The sequence below is a fragment of the Neoarius graeffei genome, chromosome 6 (genome assembly GCF_027579695.1).
Source record: "Neoarius graeffei isolate fNeoGra1 chromosome 6, fNeoGra1.pri, whole genome shotgun sequence".
NCBI lineage: Eukaryota > Metazoa > Chordata > Actinopteri > Siluriformes > Ariidae > Neoarius > Neoarius graeffei.
This window is the reverse complement of record NC_083574.1, coordinates 40571208-40592058: the sequence shown is the minus strand read 5'-3', so window position 1 is coordinate 40592058 and position 20851 is coordinate 40571208. Positions and strand designations below refer to the sequence as shown.

Genomic DNA, 20851 nt, shown 5'->3' with positions numbered 1-20851 from the left:
AAGGCTAGCTGAAGTTCGCTAAATGTCCGCAATAGTAACTTATTCTGGTTTATTTTTCCTCACGTTGCGCCCCCCCGAAGAACTCTGGTGCCCCCTAGGGGAGGCACGCCCCACACTTTGAAAAGCCTTGGTTTATAACATACCAAAATACAAATGTAAAACATAGCAAAATACAAAATTTAGTGACCGCTGGCATCACTGGTGCTTGGCTGTGGGTCGTCTACGTCATCATCAGCTGTTGCAGCGCTCGGGCTGGTGGGAGCATTTGTTCATTTCATAAACCAGGAGCTGGGGCGGAAACTGTATGACGGAGCGTGAGAGAGACTAGCGTGTGCCTGGAGCTGGGGCAGAAACTGTTGTACGCGGTGAGAAGCGCTGCCGGGAGCTGGGGCGGAAACTGTTGTACGCGGCGAGAGGTGCTGCCGGGATCTGGGGCGGAAACTGTTGTACGCGGCGAGAGGTGCTGCCGGGAGCTGGGGCGGAAACTGTTGTACGCGGCGAGAGGTGCTGCCAGGAGCTGGGGCGGAAACTGTCGTACGCTCAGCTGGGAAACACTTGCCAGTCATAACCAGACGGTCGTAAAGTCGATCGGTCGTAAGTCGCATAGGTCGTAAGTCGACGACTACCTGTACTCTTTTCCATGTCTTTTATCCTTGAGCTACTTGAAAATGGATGAAAACTAGCTAAAGTTTAATCAATTTTTCTGCTCATTCCTGGTCTGCAAACACACCGCCTATTAACATGCATGGACACTTTGAAACGTGTAAGAGTTTGCGTGACTTCTGTCATATAAAATGATGCAATGGTTAGGGTTAATATTCGTACCATTATTTATAGCTTGTGCAAAACACACCGCAAAACACACCACACTGAGCAGAGTCCAACTAATTTACCCTTGTTTTCATGAGATCAGGTTGCTTTTAATGTTTTTTTTTTTTTTTTACTCCCCCAGAAATCTGACTCTTCATGTCTTTCGGACTTTTACCAACCTAATAATCCTCTGAAAATATGTACAAGCAAGAGGAAGACACAAGAAAACAGACCTTAAGATAACATTAAAGCACAGCACAGTAAACCAGAATAATCCTAATCATTAGAAATATAATATTTTAGAGAGGTTTTGTACTATGGCCTGTCAAAACTAACTGCTTTGTCATCATCTACTATAGTTTGGAAAAATATATGCCTGTTTATCTGTCAAATATCCTAACTATATTTTGTATGTAATATAGTGGACTGCTGGAATGGGCCAGAGGAGCCCATCATTTACCACGGATGGACAAGAACAACCAAGATCAAGTTTAAAGATGTGGTGAAGGCCATCAACGAGCATGCCTTTGCAACATCTGAGTAAGTTAAATTCCCTCCACAAATATAAACAGATGTTACATTGATTTGACTCCTTTATAGATTTCTAATGTTAATATTGCACCTGGGACGGCACGGTGGTGTAGTGGTTAGCGCCGTCGCCTCACAGCAAGAAGGTCCGGGTTCGAGCCCCGTGGCCGGCGAGGGCCTTTCTGTGTGGAGTTTGCATGTTCTCCCCGTGTCCGCGTGGGTTTCCTCTGGGTGCTCCGGTTTCCCCCACAGTCCAAAGACATGCAGGTTAGGTTAACTGGTGACTCTAAATTGAGCGTAGGTGTGAATGTGAGTGTGAATGGTTGTCTGTGTCTATGTGTCAGCCCTGTGATGACCTGGCGACTTGTCCAGGGTGTACCCCGCCTTTCGCCCGTAGTCAGCTGGGATAGGCTCCAGCTTGCCTGCGACCCTGTAGAACAGGATAAAGCGGCTACAGATAATGAGATGAGATGAGATATTGCACCTAGTGTCAAAAATGGGAACTGCAAGAAGCTCTAACAGAGGCCCATTGGGACAGGAATCACTCTGCCCCATGCTTGCTGTATGAGCAAGGACAGTTGATATACTTTTTTGGCAAGTTTTTGGATTGTCTATTTCAGGGTTACTCTAAAATTTCACTCGACAGTAGCCCATAGCAGTTTTCTGTTTGCTACTTGGGCGGCACGGTGGTGTCGTGGTTAGCACTGTCACCTCACAGCAAGAAGGTTCTAGATTCAAGCCCAGTGGCCGACGGGGGCCTTTCTGTGTGGAGTTTGCATGTTCTTCCCGTGTCTGTGTCAGGGATGAGAATTTTCCGCCGATCGGCGGATTTCCGACTTTTTCAGACCAAAATGATCGTTTTTGAGCGTGCGCGCGCAACATTAAGGTCTGCATCACGCATCTTAGAATGTGCGCGCGCGAGGGAGACTGTGTGCTTGTTCATGTAGCGCATGCCAGACAAAGAGCATCCTGATTGGGTTACTCAGCAAAATAAGCCAATCAGCTTTCAGTGTGGGTGGGCTTTTATCTCTTTTCTCGAGGACCGGAGTTTTCAGCTGAGTCAGCGCAGCCTACAGGATCGGCATGGCAGAGAGAGCACGTGCACGCGCGCCCCAAAAAACCAAAGCACAAAACCCACTTCAGCTCAGATTGCACAAAAGAATCTCCCTGTCTAATAATAATCTCCCTGTCTAATAATAAAGAAAATAAATAAATAAATAAATAAAAATAGCCAAAAATCATTAGCCCCTGGAACCCCTGGGCCATGGGCCCCGCCCCCCTGGGCCATGGGCCCCGCCCCCCTGGGCCATGGGCCCCGCCCCCCTGGGCCATGGGCCCCGCCCTGTTTTTTTTTTAGACTTTTTAAATATTTTTCATTCTCATCCCTGCTGTGTGGGTTTCCTCCGGGTGCTCCAGTTTCCCCCACACTTCAAAGACATGCGGTTAAGTTAACATGGGGAAGCCTTGGGCTGAAGTGCCCTTGAGCTAGGCACCTAACCCCTAACTGCTCCCCGGGCGCTGTAGCATAGCTGCCCACTGCTCTGGGTATGTGTGTGCGCTCATTGCTCACTTCTGTGTGTGTGTGTGTGTGTGTGTGTGCATGCGTGTGTTCACTGCTTCAGATGGGTTAAATGCAGAGGATGAATTTCACTGTGGTTGAGTGTGCATGTGACAAATAAAGGATTCTTCTTCTTCTTCTCAGTAATGGATGTCATATTTACAGGCTATTTCCTCTGAATTTCTTCACGTCTTCTCAACACTGCGAGTTATTTCACAGCACCCAGTTTATCGTAATCTAAATTATTATATTAATATGATCAAATCAAAAGCTTGGAAGTCATGTTGATGGCAGATGTGCGTCCAGATTTATGACTGCAGCTTGTGACTGTGGTCAGGTATCCTGTGGTGCTGTCTATAGAAGAGCACTGTGACGTGAAGCAGCAGAAACTGATGGCGCAGTACTTCAGAGAAGTGTTCCAGGACAAGATGCTCACTGAACCCGTGGAGCTGGAAGCAGAGCATCTGCCCTCGCCCAACCAGCTCAAGGGCAAGATCATCATCAAGGTACTCACTACAGATCTCCGCTCATGTTAGAGTAAGCTGGATTTTAGCAGGAAAGCAGAAGATGTCCGCTTTAATTAAGTTCCAGGTCAATTGTATCGACATACCTTTCATATTAGTTTCGCTGAATAATATACAGTATTTTAGGATAAATAACTGAATAGTAAGCTGAGACTTCAAGAGAAAACCTGATTCAGCAAGCTTATAGCGGAGCACGCAGAGCAGAGCCCCATACTTAAGAGAATGCATCAACCTGATTTTTGATGGCTTGACTGTACAACGTCTGTACGTATGTACTTGTACTGTACCACCGCAGAGAACCCAGTCATAAGTGCAAGGCAGCGTATCTCATAAACCCTTGACCACCGGGCAACAAAATTTGTATCTTTTATTTACATAAGATAGATGGGGTTTTATCCAGTGCTTATTTTTAATTTGCTTAAAAAATAACACGGGATTATTTATTAACACATTTTAGAAAATATTCAGGGCGGCACGGTGGTATAGTGGTTAGCGCTGTCGCCTCACAGCAAGAAGGTCCGGGTTCGAGCCCCGTGGCCGGCGAGGGCCTTTCTGTGTGGAGTTTGCATGTTCTCTCCGTGTCCGCATGGGTTTCCTCCGGGTGCTCCGGTTTCCCCCACAGTCCAAAGACATGCAGGTTAGGTTAACTGGTGACTCTAAATTGACCGTAGGTGTGAATGTGAGTGTGAATGGTTGTCTGTGTCTATGTGTCAGCCCTGCGATGACCTGGCGACTTGTCCAGGGTGTACCCCGCCTTTCACCCGTAGTCAGCTGGGATAGGCTCCAGCTTGCCTGCGACCCTGTAGAACAGGATAAAGCGACTACAGATAATGAGATGAGATGAGAAAATATTCATAACAGTTTCATATAAAACTAGATAAAATAGTTTTATTATTCCACTAGCTTGTTGGACAGTTGACAGTTTCTATCATGTAAGGGCGATAGATGGATGTAAGTGCAGGAAGCGTTTTATTGAAAGCACACTAGCAACCAGATCCAAAATGGAGACAAAGGCAGAGTCAAAAAACAGGCAGTGGTTGAGTGAGGCAGAGACAGGATACCAGAGGTAATACAATACTCACAGTCCAAAAACACAAACGGGGTCAAACCAGAAAAGTGATGCAAAATACAAGGCTCGGTAACGTCAGACGCAGGGTACAGAGCGTATACTTCACACAGTCTGTGTGTTATGTCTGCGCTGTGATTGCACTATAGTTCAGAACAGGTGCACAGTAATTAGTCCTAATGGTGCTGCGTGCGCACACCAAAGTGCATGGACGTGAAAGATGAAACCAGACAACCGTTTGACATATCGAGTTTGATATTCGATCGTAACTATACAGTAATGATGTAAAGTGAAAGCGCTGGTTCACTGCTGTCCATCAGGCACCCAGCAGAGTCACACCATAATAAATGTCGTGGTGTTTCTGGCGCATGGCATGCGGTGTCAAAGAAGGGAATAAATATGTATCGTAACTGCGATGTGCATTTCATTACTGGTGTCACTGTCACAAGACAATGCAGCGATTTATTGATGCGAAATACACGATACTACAAAATTCGATGGTTCGTATGCTATAATATTATTATTCTGTTCAGGTTGATTTTGCGCCCTTGCAAATATTTTGCTCATGCACTCATCAGGAGCTCCGCTTTTAGGCAGCGAATGGTTAAAGTAGTGATGTGACTAAGAGTTCATCTAGATTTGCACTTCCTTACAAGGTGAAAGAAGAAAGGAAATAGAAAAAGAGGAAGGAAGAAGAGAAATAAGGACAGAAAAGACAAAATGCTGATAAGCAGATAGAGAGAAAATGAGAAGGAGATATAAAAAGAAGGGAAGAGAGAAATGAAGTGGACAGAGAGAGTGAGTGAGTGAGAGGGCAGTCAGGCGGTGTGTGTGTGTAAACAGAGGGCAGCAGAGCCGTTCATTGGTCAGTTGTAAAGCCCGTTGTAATTTGTAAAATTGTAATTTTTTTGTATAAAAAGTCCATTGGGGCAGCCATGGCCTGAAGGTTATAGACGCAGCCTTGGGCCCAAAGGGTCGCCAGTTCGATTTCCCGGACCGGCAGGATAATGTGAGGGGAGTTGAGTGAATGGAACAGCACTTTGCCCTCCCTCTGTATCATGGCTGAAGTGCCCTTGAACAAGGCACCGAACCCCCAACTACCCCCCGGGCGCTGTAGCATAGCTGCCCACTGCTCTGGGTATGTGTGTGTGCTCATTGCTCACTTGTGTGTGTGTGTGTGTGTTCACTGCTTCAGATGGGTTAAATGCAGAGGAAGAATTTCACTGTGCTTAAAGTGCATATCACAGGTAAATTCAGGCGCAAGATCAATGTAATTCTCCTATTTTAAATTAAACTTTGGTCAAATATCTGTCACATTTTGCATTTTGTGCAATTTTTTTTTTTACCTTGCGCAATACCAGAAAAATTCAGTTGAAATCAAGCCATTTGAGGCGAATTGGTCCGCCTCTGAAAAAACTTGGCATTTGGATTTCCTGGGAAACACTGATTTTCGTGACGTCGCGTGCGGGACGCCTCCCTCTGAATCCTACGTCAGCGCTGGTTTGTTTATGAGAAAACGACCTGGTGGTTTTCTGCAAATTTCTTCAACGTTATCGCGTAATTATTAAAATGGTTAACAGATGTACCGTAGGAGGGTGCAGCAACACCAATCTTGATGGGATTAGTACTCATCGTTTCCCAAAAGACCGGACAATGAGAGAGAAATGGGAGCGCTTGGTGTACACAGGCTGTGTACTGAAACCGTGCAAAGCTCGCGCAGCCTGCTAGCGCGTCCACAGGTGACGTCACGATTCTGGCTCCAGACTCCCTTGGGATTTTTCCAGACGCGTTTTATTTTTTTCTGCTGTAGACAGATGGCCTTACCCTTCTGGATGAGTGTGTAAAGGGACATACTTTCATATAAAAAAACCCCCACAAAATTGGTCCAGAATATGCACTTTAAGTGTACATGTGACAAAAGTAAAGGCTTCTTTGGAATATGGTGTAAGAATTGAAATTGATGTCAAAGTATTTCAATGAAACCTAAATATTTTAAAATTAAGCTTTTTATCAAAACAAAAAAAACTATCCTCTGTGTGTTAAAACATTTATCGCTGACAGATCAGAGGTTTAGATTAGTTCGTCGTGCTTTTTTTTAGCGTCCACAGTGGCCGGCGTGCACTGTAGCCATGTTTTGAAGCTCCAGACAAATAAAACTCTTCATGACCTCATTTTAAGCGTTTGCATGCAAGGTAAGCAGGAAGTTACTGTCAGACACTGTTACAAACCTTTGTTTCCCTGTTTAAGCAGATATAAACTCAACCTTAAAAACTATTTTCTGCAGCAAGCATTTAGCTGCCGCCTTGTATACTAAATAGACTGAAAGGAAGCACAGTGTAGTTATAGGTTAGGAGACAAAGAAGCTGGGGTTGTAGGCTTCTAGGTTGAATATAGGCCTAATGTGCATGTCTGCTTCTTCTTTAAAACAGCATAAAAAGCTGAATATTGGTGAGACCTTTGGAATAAAAGACCTGTCCAGAGGAGAAAAGCAGGGAGAACTTTCCATCTGGGACCCCATAGATGAGGTACTCCAACATCTCCTTCATAGCACCTTAATGCCTTTGCTTTCAATGTTTAATTTACTCTCACTGAGTAGAAGTGTGTCTAACTGGATTATTAGTCAGCGCAGGAATTATTGGTACCCTTCATAAAAATTAATATATGAAATAAATAATTTTAAACAAGAGATTTTTGTAATGAGAAGGATAAATCGGCTAGAGATAATGAGATTTTTGTAATGGTTTCACAACTGAATGTTGTTATCTTGTTGAAATCTCTATCTATATCCTAGTTTTAAGTGTTGCCTTCCTGGCAGAGGCATCTAGGTGTATAGTTAAAATATCCTGGTGCTCAACAGAATTCATCATAGCATTCATTTTCAGCTGTAAGGCCATCAGCTGCGAAATAGTCTCTTGAGAACCACCATTGGTGGTTTCCTTTTATGCACGAGCTCATTTGACCATGCTACTCATTCGGGTCCTTAGAGACACACCACGAGGGTCGTCTTTCTGTCTTTTTTTAATGTATATTCTAGTGCTGTCAAGCGATTAAAATACTTAATCGCGATTAATGTCGCGACAGTCATAGTTAACTCGCGATTAATCGCAATTTAATCGCACATTTTTGTCACATAAAAAACCATTGTAATTCTCTTATCAGCATAAAAAAGTGAATGGGCTTGCATTGTACCAATGTTTTTTTTTTTTTTATTGCAAAGCATAACACGTCTTGACACAGCCACTGCAAAGTGAAACCTAAGCCGAGCACCGGCGCGGGGCTAGCAAGAGAACCATGAGTGAAATGATCTACTGTTTGAGTTAGTCTACAACTCCAATCAGAGAGATAGGTTACACAGTGACAGTAAGCTTGACATGCTTGATTATAATATAAAGCACACTATTATATTAAGTTTAAGTTGTTCGTTGATCAATATTGCATTGAATCTGATCTTTACTGTTTCAGCTCACTTAACACATTTTGTACTTTTACACTTTCTGCGTGTTGATGCGTCGCGCTGTCCAATCAGAGGCGGCCAAATTTGCATATTACAGGAAGGATTTCTGGGATAGCATTGAGTTTACAGTTCAGAGGGATCTGGCTTCTTTAGACGCTGTCTTCTTAAAACTGAATAAATATTTAAAAAGAGCCAAATGAGCCAGTCTTCTGAACGGCTCTTTTCAAAGAACGGATCACAAAGATGCGGATCCCATCAAAGAGCCATAAATCCCATCTCTACTAGCGCGCCCTGCCCGCGCTGGTTCTTTGGGGGAGGGCAGAGGACTCTGGCTGTGTGGGGCGTGGCATTACAGTCTAGCTGCTATCGGTTTTCTAAGCAAAGTCTCTGTTCCAAGTTCCTGGCAGTTTCAAAAGCTTATGAAAAACCTACATCATGTCACAGAGCATTAATCTCGCGATAAAAAAATTATCGCCGTTAAAATTGAGTCAAGTTAACGCGTTAATAACGCGACATTTTTGACAGCACTAGTATATTCATTACACGTCCTGTGCAAATCACCTGTCTGTCTCTTTGTGTTGAAATCTTTTTGGCTTTCCGCACATTAAGTGTGGGATTTTACACACGTGTAATTTCATATTTATACTCCAGGGAACAGGAAAACTCAAAACTAACAAGAGAATGCCTGAAGAGCAAGATTAACTTAAGCCTCGGTCACAACTGGCCGTACGTGCTCCTACGGCCGGTCTACGTGCAAAAAATCCAAGAAATGCACGGAGGGCGCGCGCGAAATGCACGGAGGGCGCGCGCGAAATGCACGGAGGGCGCGCGCGAAATGCACGGAGGGCGCGCGCGAAATGCACGGAGGGCGCGCGCGAAATGCACGGAGGGCGCGCGCGAAATGCACGGAGGGTGCGCGTGTGTGACGTGCTGATTTTCGAGCCGTAGACCGGCCGCAGAGGTTCTTTGTCATGTCAAACAAACTATACGGGCGCTTACGTTTTTTTCAGGTTGCAAGACAAACTTACGGCCAACGTGCGACTTTCTCCATTAACAAAAAAAAAACCGCAGTGATTTGGGAAACGCCAAAAATCGCACGGCCAAAAAATCGTACGTCCGGTTGTGACCTAGGCTTTAAGGGGAAAATGACGGGTTTTTTTTGTTTGTTTGTTTTTTTAATTGAAAATGGAGTTTTACATACATCAATCTTTTTTTCCGTACATTGTGCACATTGTTATTACATACTCTGGTATGTTAAAGCAAAAAAAAAAAAGACATGGTAAATAAAATCAAGTGTGTGCATATGTATTAATGCTGCCTGTATGGTACATTTTTAAAGCCCAGATTAAAGAGAAAAGCCAAAAAAAAAAGTACAAAATGTAGTTTCTCAGCCACATTTTGTATAGTTTGAGTCAGCCATAGATCTGTTTCCTTCTTTTTCAGAGAATGAGAAAGTAAACTTAACTATATACATCCAGAGAGTATTACTATAATAATAATAATAATAATAATAAACATTTGTAGCAGCTCATTGTTACTTTAGCGTTTAGTGTTCTTAAAAAAATAAAAAAATCAAAACAAAATAATTTCCTTAAATAAAGATTTTGGATTTTAGCTATCTTTACAAAATCAGGTCTCAGAGGCTTCATGTGTCGTGCCCATTTTTCCCAATGTTGTGTTAATAAGTCCATCTTCAGGTTCATATCAGTCCATTTTCAGCCGTAAGACCATCAGCTGCGAAATAGTCTCTAGAGAACCACCATTGGTGGTTTCCTTTTATGCACGAGCTCATTTGACCATGCTACTCATTCGGGTCCTTAGAGACACACCACGAGGGTCGTCTTTCTGTCTTTTTTTTAATGTACAACCCCGATTCCAAAAAAGTTGGGACAAAGTACAAATTGTAAATAAAAACGGAATGCAATGATGTGGAAGTTTCAAAATTCCATATTTTATTCAGAATAGAACATAGATGACATATCAAATGTTTAAACTGAGAAAATGTATCATTTAAAGAGAAAAATTAGGTGATTTTAAATTTCATGACAACAACACATCTCAAAAAAGTTGGGACAAGGCCATGTTTACCACTGTGAGACATCCCCTTTTCTCTTTACAACAGTCTGTAAACGTCTGGGGACTGAGGAGACAAGTTGCTCAAGTTTAGGGATAGGAATGTTAACCCATTCTTGTCTAATGTAGGATTCTAGTTGCTCAACTGTCTTAGGTCTTTTTTGTCGTATCTTCCGTTTTATGATGCGCCAAATGTTTTCTATGGGTGAAAGATCTGGACTGCAGGCTGGCCAGTTCAGTACCCGGACCCTTCTTCTACGCAGCCATGATGCTGTAATTGATGCAGTATGTGGTTTGGCATTGTCATGTTGGAAAATGCAAGGTCTTCCCTGAAAGAGACGTCGTCTGGATGGGAGCATATGTTGCTCTAGAACCTGGATATACCTTTCAGCATTGATGGTGTCTTTCCAGATGTGTAAGCTGCCCATGCCACACGCACTAATGCAACCCCATACCATCAGAGATGCAGGCTTCTGAACTGAGCGCTGATAACAACTCGGGTCGTCCTTCTCCTCTTTAGTCCGAATGACACGGCGTCCCTGATTTCCATAAAGAACTTCAACTTTTGATTCGTCTGACCACAGAACAGTTTTCCACTTTGCCACAGTCCATTTTAAATGAGCCTTGGCCCAGAGAAGACGTCTGCACTTCTGGATCATGTTTAGATATGGCTGCTTTTTTGAACTATAGAGTTTTAGCTGGCAACGGCGGATGGCACGGTGAATTGTGTTCACAGATAATGTTCTCTGGAAATATTCCTGAGCCCATTTTGTGATTTCCAATACAGAAGCATGCCTGTATGTGATGCAGTGCCGTCTAAGGGCCCGAAGATCACGGGCACCCAGTATGGTTTTCCGGCCTTGACCCTTACGCACAGAGATTCTTCCAGATTCTCTGAATCTTTTGATGATATTATGCACTGTAGATGATGATATGTTCAAACCCTTTGCAATTTTACACTGTCGAACTCCTTTCTGATATTGCTCCACTATTTGTCGGCGCAGAATTAGGGGGATTGGTGATCCTCTTCCCATCTTTACTTCTGAGAGCCGCTGCCACTCCAAGATGCTCTTTTTATACCCAGTCATGTTAATGACCTATTGCCAATTGACCTAATGAGTTGCAATTTGGTCCTCCAGCTGTTCCTTTTTTGTACCTTTAACTTTTCCAGCCTCTTATTGCCCCGTCCCAACTTTTTTGAGATGTGTTGCTGTCATGAAATTTCAAATGAGCCAATATTTGGCATGAAATTTCAAAATGTCTCACTTTCGACATTTGATATGTTGTCTGTGTTCTATTGTGAATACAATATCAGGTTTTGAGATTTGTAAATTATTGCATTCCGTTTTTATTTACAATTTGTACTTTGTCCCAACTTTTTTGGAATCGGGGTTGTATATTCATTACACGTCTTGTGCAAATCACCTGTCTGTCTCTTTGTGTTGAAATCTTTTTGGCTTTCCGCACATTAAGTGTGGGATTTTACACACGTGTAATTTCATATTTATACTCCAGGGAACAGGAAAACTCAAAACTAGCAAGAGAATGCCTGAAGAGCAAGATTAACTTAAGGGGAAAATGATGGTGGTTTTTTTTGTTTGTTTTTTAAGTTGAAAATGGAGTTTTACATACATCAATCTTTTTTTCCGTACATTGTGCACATTGTTATTACATACTCTGGTATGTTAAAGCAAAAAAAAAAAGACATGGTAAATAAAATCAAGTGTGTGCATATGTATTAATGCTGCCTGTATGGTACATTTTTAAAGCCCAGATTAAAGAGAAAAGCCAAAAAAAGAGTACAAAATGTAGTTTCTCAGCCACATTTTGTATAGTTTGAGTCAGCCATGGATCTGTTTCCTTCTTTTTCAGAGAATGAGAAAGTAAACTTAAAGGAACAGTCCACCGTACTTCCATAATGAAATATGCTCTTATCTGAATTGAGACGAGCTGCTCCGTACCTCTCCGAGCTTTGCGCGACCTCCCAGTCAGTCAGACGCGCTGTCACTCCTGTTAGCAATGTAGCTAGGCTCAACATGGCCAATGGTATTTTTTGGGGCTGTAGTTAGATGCGACCAAACTCTTCCGCGTTTTTCCTGTTTACATAGGTTTATATGACCAGTGATATGAAACAAGTTCAGTTAAAAAAATTGAAACGTAGCGATTTTCTATGCTATGGAAAGTCCACACTATAATGACAGGCGTACTAACACCTTCTGCGCGCTTCGGCAGCGCATTGATACGGAGCTCAGATATCAATGCGCTGCCGAAGTGCGCAGAAGGTGTTAGTACGCCTGTCATTATAGTGTGGACTTTCCATAGCATAGAAAATCGCTACGTTTCAATTTTTTTAACTGAACTTGTTTCATATCACTGGTCATATAAACCTATGTAAACAGGAAAAACGCGGAAGAGTTTGGTCGCATCTAACTACAGCCCCAAAAAATACCATTGGCCATGTTGAGCCTAGCTCCATTGCTAACAGGAGTGACAGCGCGTCTGACTGACTGGGAGGTCGCGCAAAGCTCGGAGAGGTACGGAGCAGCTCGTCTCAATTCAGATAAGAGCATATTTCATTATGGAAGTACGGTGGACTGTTCCTTTAAAGAAATAAAAAAATCCAAAACAAAATAATTTCCTTAAATAAAGATTTTGGATGTTAGTTATCTTTACAAAATCAGGTCTCAGAGGCTTCACGTGTCATGCCCATTTTTCCCAATGTTGTGTGAATAAGTCCATCTTCAGGTTCACAGAAAAGGTAACCCTTTCCATCTTATAAATGTCCATTGTTACATCTATCCAGCCATTTATGGTTGGTCCGTCCTGCGTCATCCATCTTTTGGTCGAAGCTTTTTTCCCTGCGGCTCGTAGCACACCCAGTAGGTATCTGTCTATACCTTTGACTTCTGGGGAGATGTACTGTATCCTAAATACATGGTTTTAAAATCTCATGGTGAATATGATGATTTGTTTTTATTTATTTAAATATTCTTCACTATAATTTTATCACGTTTTTGAGAGCAAAAAGGAGGACATTTTTATGCAAATGTTTTGTGTCACAGGGAAATTAAATAGTTCCTCTGGTTGTTTAATTGAAAATACAGCGTATTCTTCAGAATGGCTGTTGTACAATCTTTTTTTTTTTCTCTTGAAGGGTGCCAGTAATTCTGGAGTTGAATGTATACATTTACATTCCTTTATACATCATTTCAGTGTGTATGACAAATGTGTAACCCCCTTCTTTTTTTTTTTAAAGAGATGGTATAAGCACTACTGCGTGATCTCCAGAAACAAACTGTACTATGCAGAGGAGAATGAGACGGATGAGGACGTGGGGAAGGTAATTCAGGATCTGTTGATCTTTGTTCCTGAGTTCAGTGAATTTTGCGTCAGGGCTAAGCGTGCGCCGATTCATTGCTGTGTGTGCTGATTGTTATGTCGCCTGCTCTTGTGGTCAGGTTGTAGGAGGTGTGGAGTTGCACCGGACAGAGCCCTGGTTTCATGGGCGTCTGGCTGAGGGCAGGCAGACCGCTGAGAGACTGCTGCAGGAGTACTGTGCTGAGTCTGGGGGCAGAGATGGCACTTTTCTGGTGCGAGAAAGCGACACCTTCCTTACTGACTGCACATTGTCCTTCTGGTACGTCTAGCAAGCTCAGTAAAAAAAAAAAGTATTCAAGTGGCAACAATCAATTTAACTCCTTTAATCTTCTCATTATAACATACTGTATGGCATCCAAAAACATGAACGATCCTATTGTGAATATTTCTAACTAGCCTCTGTTACATAACTGTTCTACACACAGAACCGTAGACCACACACACCATTTTGGCACTTCTATATACTGGGTTAGTCAAAATTTATGTTAACACTTAAATGGTAGAAACCGTTTATTCACAAAACGTACATCATACACTACCGTTCAAAAGTTTGGGGTCACTTTGAAATGTCGTTATTTTTGAAAGAAAAGCACTGTTCTTTTCAATGAAGATCACTTTAAACTAATCAGAAATCCACTCTATACATTGCTAATGTGGTAAATGACTATTCTAGCTGCAAATGTCTAGGTTTTGGTGCAATATCTCCATAGGTGTATAGAGGCCCATTTCCAGCAACTCTCACTCCAGTGTTCTAATGGTACAATGTGTTTGCTCATTGCCTCAGAAGGCTAATGGATGATTAGAAAACCCTTGTACAATCATGTTAGCACAGCTGAAAACAGTTGAGCTCTTTAGAGAAGCTATAAAACTGACCTTCCTTTGAGCAGATTGAGGTGGGGTTTACATTAGACCGTATCAGCGGATCATCAGATTAACGTTTTTAAAACGATTCGCGTGCACACAGCAACGCCAATACACGGATACGCTCGGCTCCGCAGGCATCCTGCGCTCCAAATCACTCCGCCCTGAACAGCGAGTGCCCTCTGGAGGGTGCGCACTCCGGCCCTGCGCAGCTCACAGAGCGCGCGAGTGAAGTGCACGAGCAGTGATTCGGGACTGAGCCGCTGTGTGTGTGTGATCCCAGCGCATATCACTTACCACTTGCAAGTGGAAGGATGGCAAGCCTAAAGACAATCATAACTACACAATGGGCAGTATTTGCATCAGTATTTGCAGTATTTTCATACTTTTATACTCTTTAATGAAAGGTGATACAAGGCGGAAGTCCGCGCCGTTTTTCAGCAGTCGCGTCACATGACCAACGCCAGCGAATCAGGAAGGTGGATGTCACAGTGACGTTGTCCAATGACGACGCCAGCTAGAGCTCAGCACAGCGTATCCGCGTATTCTCAATGTTTACACAGCACCGGAGCTGACACGATCTGGATTGAATACGTGGATGCTGGCGGATTCCCGTTTCCCGGCGTTTTAATGTAAACGGACAGTGCATCCGCGAAGAAAACGAGACAGATACGGTCTCATGTAAACTTGGCCTGAGTTTCTGGAGCATCACATTTGTGGGCTCGATTAAATGCTCAAAATGTCTGGACTATATTTTCTATTCATTTTACAACTTATGGTGGTAAATAAAAGTGTGACTTTGCATGGAAAACACAAAATTGTCTGGGTGACCCCAAACTTTTGAACGGTAGCGTATGTGCAAGATGATGTACAAGACGGTCTCGACCTGTTCGCCATCGTGTTCAACACACAAAAACCAGCCAGCAACAGTACCATTTAAAGCCCGGACACAGATTTTGCAGGGAATAGATGATACCACGATCCTTATTCTGTCCTTGAGGTCATTGATATCACGAACTTTCCTGCTATACCGTACCCCATAACCAGAAATCACAGGGTGTCAAATCAGGGGTTGTGTGGAGGCCACAGCAATGGTCCACCACGACCTATCCATCGACCTGGAAATGTGTGGTCGAGATGAGCACGAACAGTACAGCCAAAATGCAGCGGTGCGCCATCTTGTTGGAAATACCGTGCCAATCGGATCTGTAGTGGAAGTTCATCAATGGCGTACTGCCGCACCATCTGTAAGTAGACGTCTGACACAGTGTTGCCAGATTGGGCGGTTTTAAGTGCATTTTGGCGGGTTTTGAACATATTTTGGGCTGGAAAACGTCAGCAGTATCTGGCAACACTGGTCTGACATCGCTGTTGGGGTGTCAAAAAAGTAGGGACCAATTACGCCAGCAGCGGTCACGGCGCACCACACACATTCAGGAGAAAAATAATCCATTAGTGTGAACATAATTTCGACTAACCCTGTATTTATAGAAATATTTGTGTATTTAGTTGTATTAGATCTCATATAAATGTTTGGCATTCATGTCGTTTGTGTGTTACCCAGGCGCAGTGGGAGAGTACAGCACTGCCGGATCCGCTCAGCCTCAGATGGGGGCTTCACAGTATTTTTTCTGACGGAGAACCTGCATTTCCCCAGTGTGTATGCTCTGATCCAGCACTATAGAGAGAACCCACTCCGTTGCCATGACTTCAACTTACGCCTCACTGACTTTGTGCCACGGCCCAACATGCACCTTAACGAGGGGTTAGTGATTACTGTGGACGTCAATAAGAAAAAAAAAATCTATGAAGAGGAATAGTTTGGCCTAAAAAAAATACATCCAAGGACATGTTGAACGTCTGATATCGGTTTCTTTAGATTAACACTGGAGCAAGGTTAAACTCACTAAAATAACTAACCAATAATGGAGGTCTCACTCATGATTTTTTTTTTTGTGGTAAATATCTGCTTCAAATGACATCTGGGTCATGAGTAATCAAACACAAACTTGGAGATAAGGTTTAGGACATAGTATGGCTTATTGTAATCTGTAGAAAAGAAATAAACTTCACTGTGTAGCTAAGGCTGTGGAACCTTAAAGTGCATATCACGGGTGAATTCAGGAGCAAGATCAATGTAATTCTCCTATTTTATATTAAACTTTGGTCAAATATCTGTCACATTCTGCATTCTCTGCAATGTTTTTACCTTGCGCAATACCAGAAAAATTCAGTTGAAATCAAGCCATTTGAGGCGAATTGGTCCGCCTCTGAAAAAACTTGGCGTTTGGATTTCCCGGCAAACATTGATTTTCGTGACGTCGCGTGCGGGACGCCTCCCTCTGAATCCTACGTCAGCACTGATTTGTTTATGAGAAAACGACCTGGTGGTTTTCTGCAAATTTCTTCAACGTTATCGCGTAATTATTAAAATGGTTAACAGATGTATCGTAGGAGGGTGTAGCAACACCAATCTTGATGGGATTAGTACTCATCGTTTTCCAAAAGACCGGACAATGAGAGAGAAATGGGAGCGCTTGGTGTACACAGGCTGTCCACTGAAACCCTGCAAAGCTCGCGCAGCCTGCTGGCGCTTCCGCAGGTAACGTCACGAATCTGGCTCCAGACTCCCTTGGGATTTTTCCAGACGCGTTTTGTTATTTTATTTTTTTCTGCTGTAGACAGATGGCCTTGTGCAAAATTACCCTTCTGGATGAGTGTGTAAAGGCATACTTTCATATAAAAAAAACACCGAAATTGGTCCAGAATATGCACTTTAAACGCTTAGATCATACAGTAACCCGACTGTGCTTAACAAAGACTAAATTAAAAATAATGTTAAGCTATAAATTATATACTGGAGAAAAAAAAACAAATATAACCTTAAACTATATAATAAACTGGCGGCACGGTGGTGTAGTGGTTAGCGCTGTCGCCTCACAGCAAGAAGGTCCGGGTTCGAGCCCCGTGACCGGCGAGGGCCTTTCTGTGCGGAGTTTGCATGTTTTCCCCGTGTCCGCGTGGGTTTCCTCCGGGTGCTCCGGTTTCCCCCAAAGACATGCAGGTTAGGTTAACTGGTGACTCTAAATTGATCGTGAGTGTCAGTGTGAATGGTTGTCTGTGTGCCAGCCCTGCGATGATCTGGTGACTTGTACCCCACCTCTCGCCCGTAGTCAGCTGGGATAGGTTCCAGCTTGCCTGCGACCCTGTACAGGATAAGCTGTTACGGATAATGGATGGATGGATGGATATATAATAAATTATTTCACACATGCATCATTGTACTTTGTAATGATAGAGTGCAGCGTTTCTGTAAATGTTGTAGAACAAACGTATTTTTTGGGTGGCACGATGGTGTAGTGGTTAGCACTGTCACCTCACATGACTCATGACCCATTCGAATTCGAACCCCATGACCGATGGGGGCCTTTCTGTGTGGAGTTTGCATGTTTCCCTGTGTCTGCGTGGGTTTCCTCTGGGTGTTCCAGTTTCCCCTACAGTTCAAAGATATGCAGATTAGGTAAAATACCCAAACACTGGGGTTGCACAAGGCAGTGTATACTTAGTGCCGGTCCCAAGCCCGGATAGACTGGGGAGGGTTATGTCAGGAAGGGCATCCGGTGTAAAATCTATGCCAAAAAGAAGGCCCGGTGTGAGATTAGCATGAGCTAAACTGTTTTTATTAACCTTCTGAAAATAAAGTCTATTATTATTATGATTATTTTCTGATTGAAGAGGATTTTGGAAGATTTCTTTTTGGTACACCAAAATCAGTTGAGCAGAATCCTTGAGTCTTTTGCATCGCTTCTTCAAATCCCGCAGGGCCACATCTTTACAACTTTCCAACACTCTACTGTATTGTGAAATAACAGTTTGCTGTTTCAGTTTTCCTCTAATTTTTCCTACAGCGTACACTGCAAAAAATTGAAAACTGAATTTGAGGAGAAAATTCTTTAATACGAGTGAAATTGTCTTGCTGCATGGACAGATAATTTCACTTGATAAGACATCTTGGAATAAGTTGGTTGCAATCTAGAACTAGGTTTAATAATCTCAGAATTGGTGTCTTGTATTCGTCTAATCGGAAACGCTAGATCGTTTCAACTCTCTTCAAGACATTTTCACTTGCTAAGACACCATTTTTTTGCAGTGCACACATATCCGGGTCTAAAATACTGCTCCAAAGAAGACTACTCACATATTACCACGTGCTATGAGCCTGTTTAAATATGGTTTTAGATATGTTCGATAGGCTAATACGCTTCTTTTCTCCTGTGCAGGTGGTTCTACAAGAACATGAGTCGAGGTGAAGCAGAAGAAAACCTGCTGAGGATCCCTCGAGATGGAGCCTTCCTCATAAGACAGAGGGAAGAGCCAGACTCTTACGCCATCACCTTCAGGTGCTCTTCTAGCTTCGGTCGTCTTTTTTCCACTCTCGCTCACTTTTCTTCCTCATCACCCCTCCGTCAAGGAACTTGAACCCGATGTTGCGGTTCACAGATTCAATTTGCATTAATGTTAAAACCTATGTGAATGAGACTTGAGTGCGCTATTATTTTCGCACCTGTCAAGTGTCAGCTGACTTTATTTGCACGACTGAGTTGAACGAGATGGAGTGAAACTGTTGGGTTTCTGTGGTGTTGCAGAGGTGAAGGTATGGTCAAGCACTGTCGTATCCACAAGGAAGGATCCCTGTACGTGTTGGGCTCCTCGAGCGAGTTTGAGAGTCTGGTGGAGCTGGTCAGCTACTTCCGCAAGAAACCTCTTTACCGCAAGACCAAACTGCGCTACCCAGTCACGCCAGAGCTAGTGGAGCGCTTCAGCATGGTCAGTCCTTCTGCTGTGTTTCCAAACCTCATTTACACAATAAGATCAGATAAGGTATGTGTAGCTTAGATGTGTAGTCAGTAATCATTAGGGCGGCATCAATACAGATGCTGGTACCAGGGATTGATCAGATACCATGATTTTTCTTTCTTTCTTTCTTTCTTTCTTTCTTTCTTTCTTTCTTTCTGATGCGTACTCATTTTCATTATGTAACATAATGAAAAGACGACAAAATTGACAGCGACCTGGATGTACAGTGAAACCTCATGTTACGACCACCTCAAAATTACGAACAGTTTTTTTTTTTCACGGTCCTGATTGCTTGCTTATATATTTCATTGGTCGCGGCCTTCAATAATGCGACCACGTCAATATTGCATATTACGACCATTAATTTCGGTCCCACCCGTCGAAAATCAATGTAATTAAACCTCGAAAATACGGGCGCCCCCCCGTCGTGTCAAAACACAGGGCACAAGAGCTTTCACGACATCCGGTTTACGTCATGCCGTCAAATTTTTTACGTCATGCCGCAAAATTAAGATCGACTCGTACGACAATGAGTAGAAAACGTAATAAGTTGTCTTTGAAAGAAAAAATTGATCTGATTAACGAAAGTGCAGGTAAAAGTCAGCGTCAGCTAGCAGAAAAGTTTGGAATTGGCAAAACGCAGGTAATCTATGCACCGAGGTGTGAAGTGAGCTTTAGTAGATCGATTTAAATAGAAAAAGTTCAAGTTGTTAAAAGTGTCATAAGGCCACACCAATTTAATTAGTTGGTTCTCGGATTTTTTCAGGAAAAATATGAAGCGAGCGGGTGAAATGAAAAAAAAAAAAATGCTCTGATGGTAAAATTAGCGGTGGAAATAGACCAAACAATACAGGCAAAGCAGTAAACAGAATTTCAACACACCTGTCAAAGATTTTACGCTTCTGTTCGCTGAATATCCTAACAATCACAAACACAGGCTTTGCAGGACTCCCCTCCACAGGCATGTTTCTTCTACAAGTCTTTATCGAAAGTGAAAGGGGCGATTTGATTGGTTTTCGGCGTCATGTGACCTTTTCTGTTGGCGGGAGTTTGATTTCAATTTTTTTTTTCAAGCGGCGTTTCCGAGAACCAACTAATTAAATTGGTGTGGCCTAATTATGAAAGAGGATTCAAAACGAGATTTCAATTTCTTGTTTCAATGACTTGTGTAAGTTTGCTGTATGGTTTACATTTAAAAATGGTATGGTTTTAATTCTGATTAATTCTATTACAAGTTTATTAAAAGTTTAAATGAAAACTTAGTTATACAGTGGTGCTTGAAAGTTTGTGAACCCTTTAGAATTTTCTATATTTCGGCATAAATATGACCTAAAACATCATCAGATTTTCACACAAGTCCTAAAAGTCGATAAAGAGAACCCAGTTAAACAAATGAGACAAAAATATTATACTTGGTCATTTATTTATTAAGGAAAATGATCCAATATTACATATCTGTGAGTGGCAAAAGTATGTGAACCTTTGCTTTCAGTATCTGGTGTGACTCCCTTGTGCAGCAATAACGGCAACTAAACGTTTCCGGTAACTGCTGATCAGTCCTGCACACCGGCTTGGAGGAATTTTAGCCCATTCCTCCGTACAGAACAGCTTCAGCTCTGGGATGTTGGTGGGTTTCCTCACATGAACTGCTCGCTTCAGGTCCTTCCACAACATTTCAATTGGGTTAAGGTCAGGACTTCGACTTGGCCATTCCAAAACATTAACTTTATTCTTCTTTAACC

General features: G+C 42.7%; 1 protein-coding gene across 4 annotated transcripts in view; it reads left to right on the top strand.

The window, feature by feature from the left end:
* Positions 1-20851, top strand: part of plcg2 (phospholipase C, gamma 2) — a 95552-nt gene that overhangs the window by 42637 nt on the left and 32064 nt on the right. For all 4 annotated transcript variants that reach the window (XM_060923649.1, XM_060923647.1, XM_060923648.1 and 1 more), the window contains 8 exons: positions 1233-1350; positions 3234-3402; positions 6916-7011; positions 13270-13353; positions 13472-13650; positions 15817-16017; positions 18533-18652; positions 18899-19079. In XM_060923649.1, coding sequence (XP_060779632.1) covers positions 1233-1350; positions 3234-3402; positions 6916-7011; positions 13270-13353; positions 13472-13650; positions 15817-16017; positions 18533-18652; positions 18899-19079 — 1148 coding nt within the window. The remainder of the gene's footprint in view (positions 1-1232; positions 1351-3233; positions 3403-6915; positions 7012-13269; positions 13354-13471; positions 13651-15816; positions 16018-18532; positions 18653-18898; positions 19080-20851) is intronic.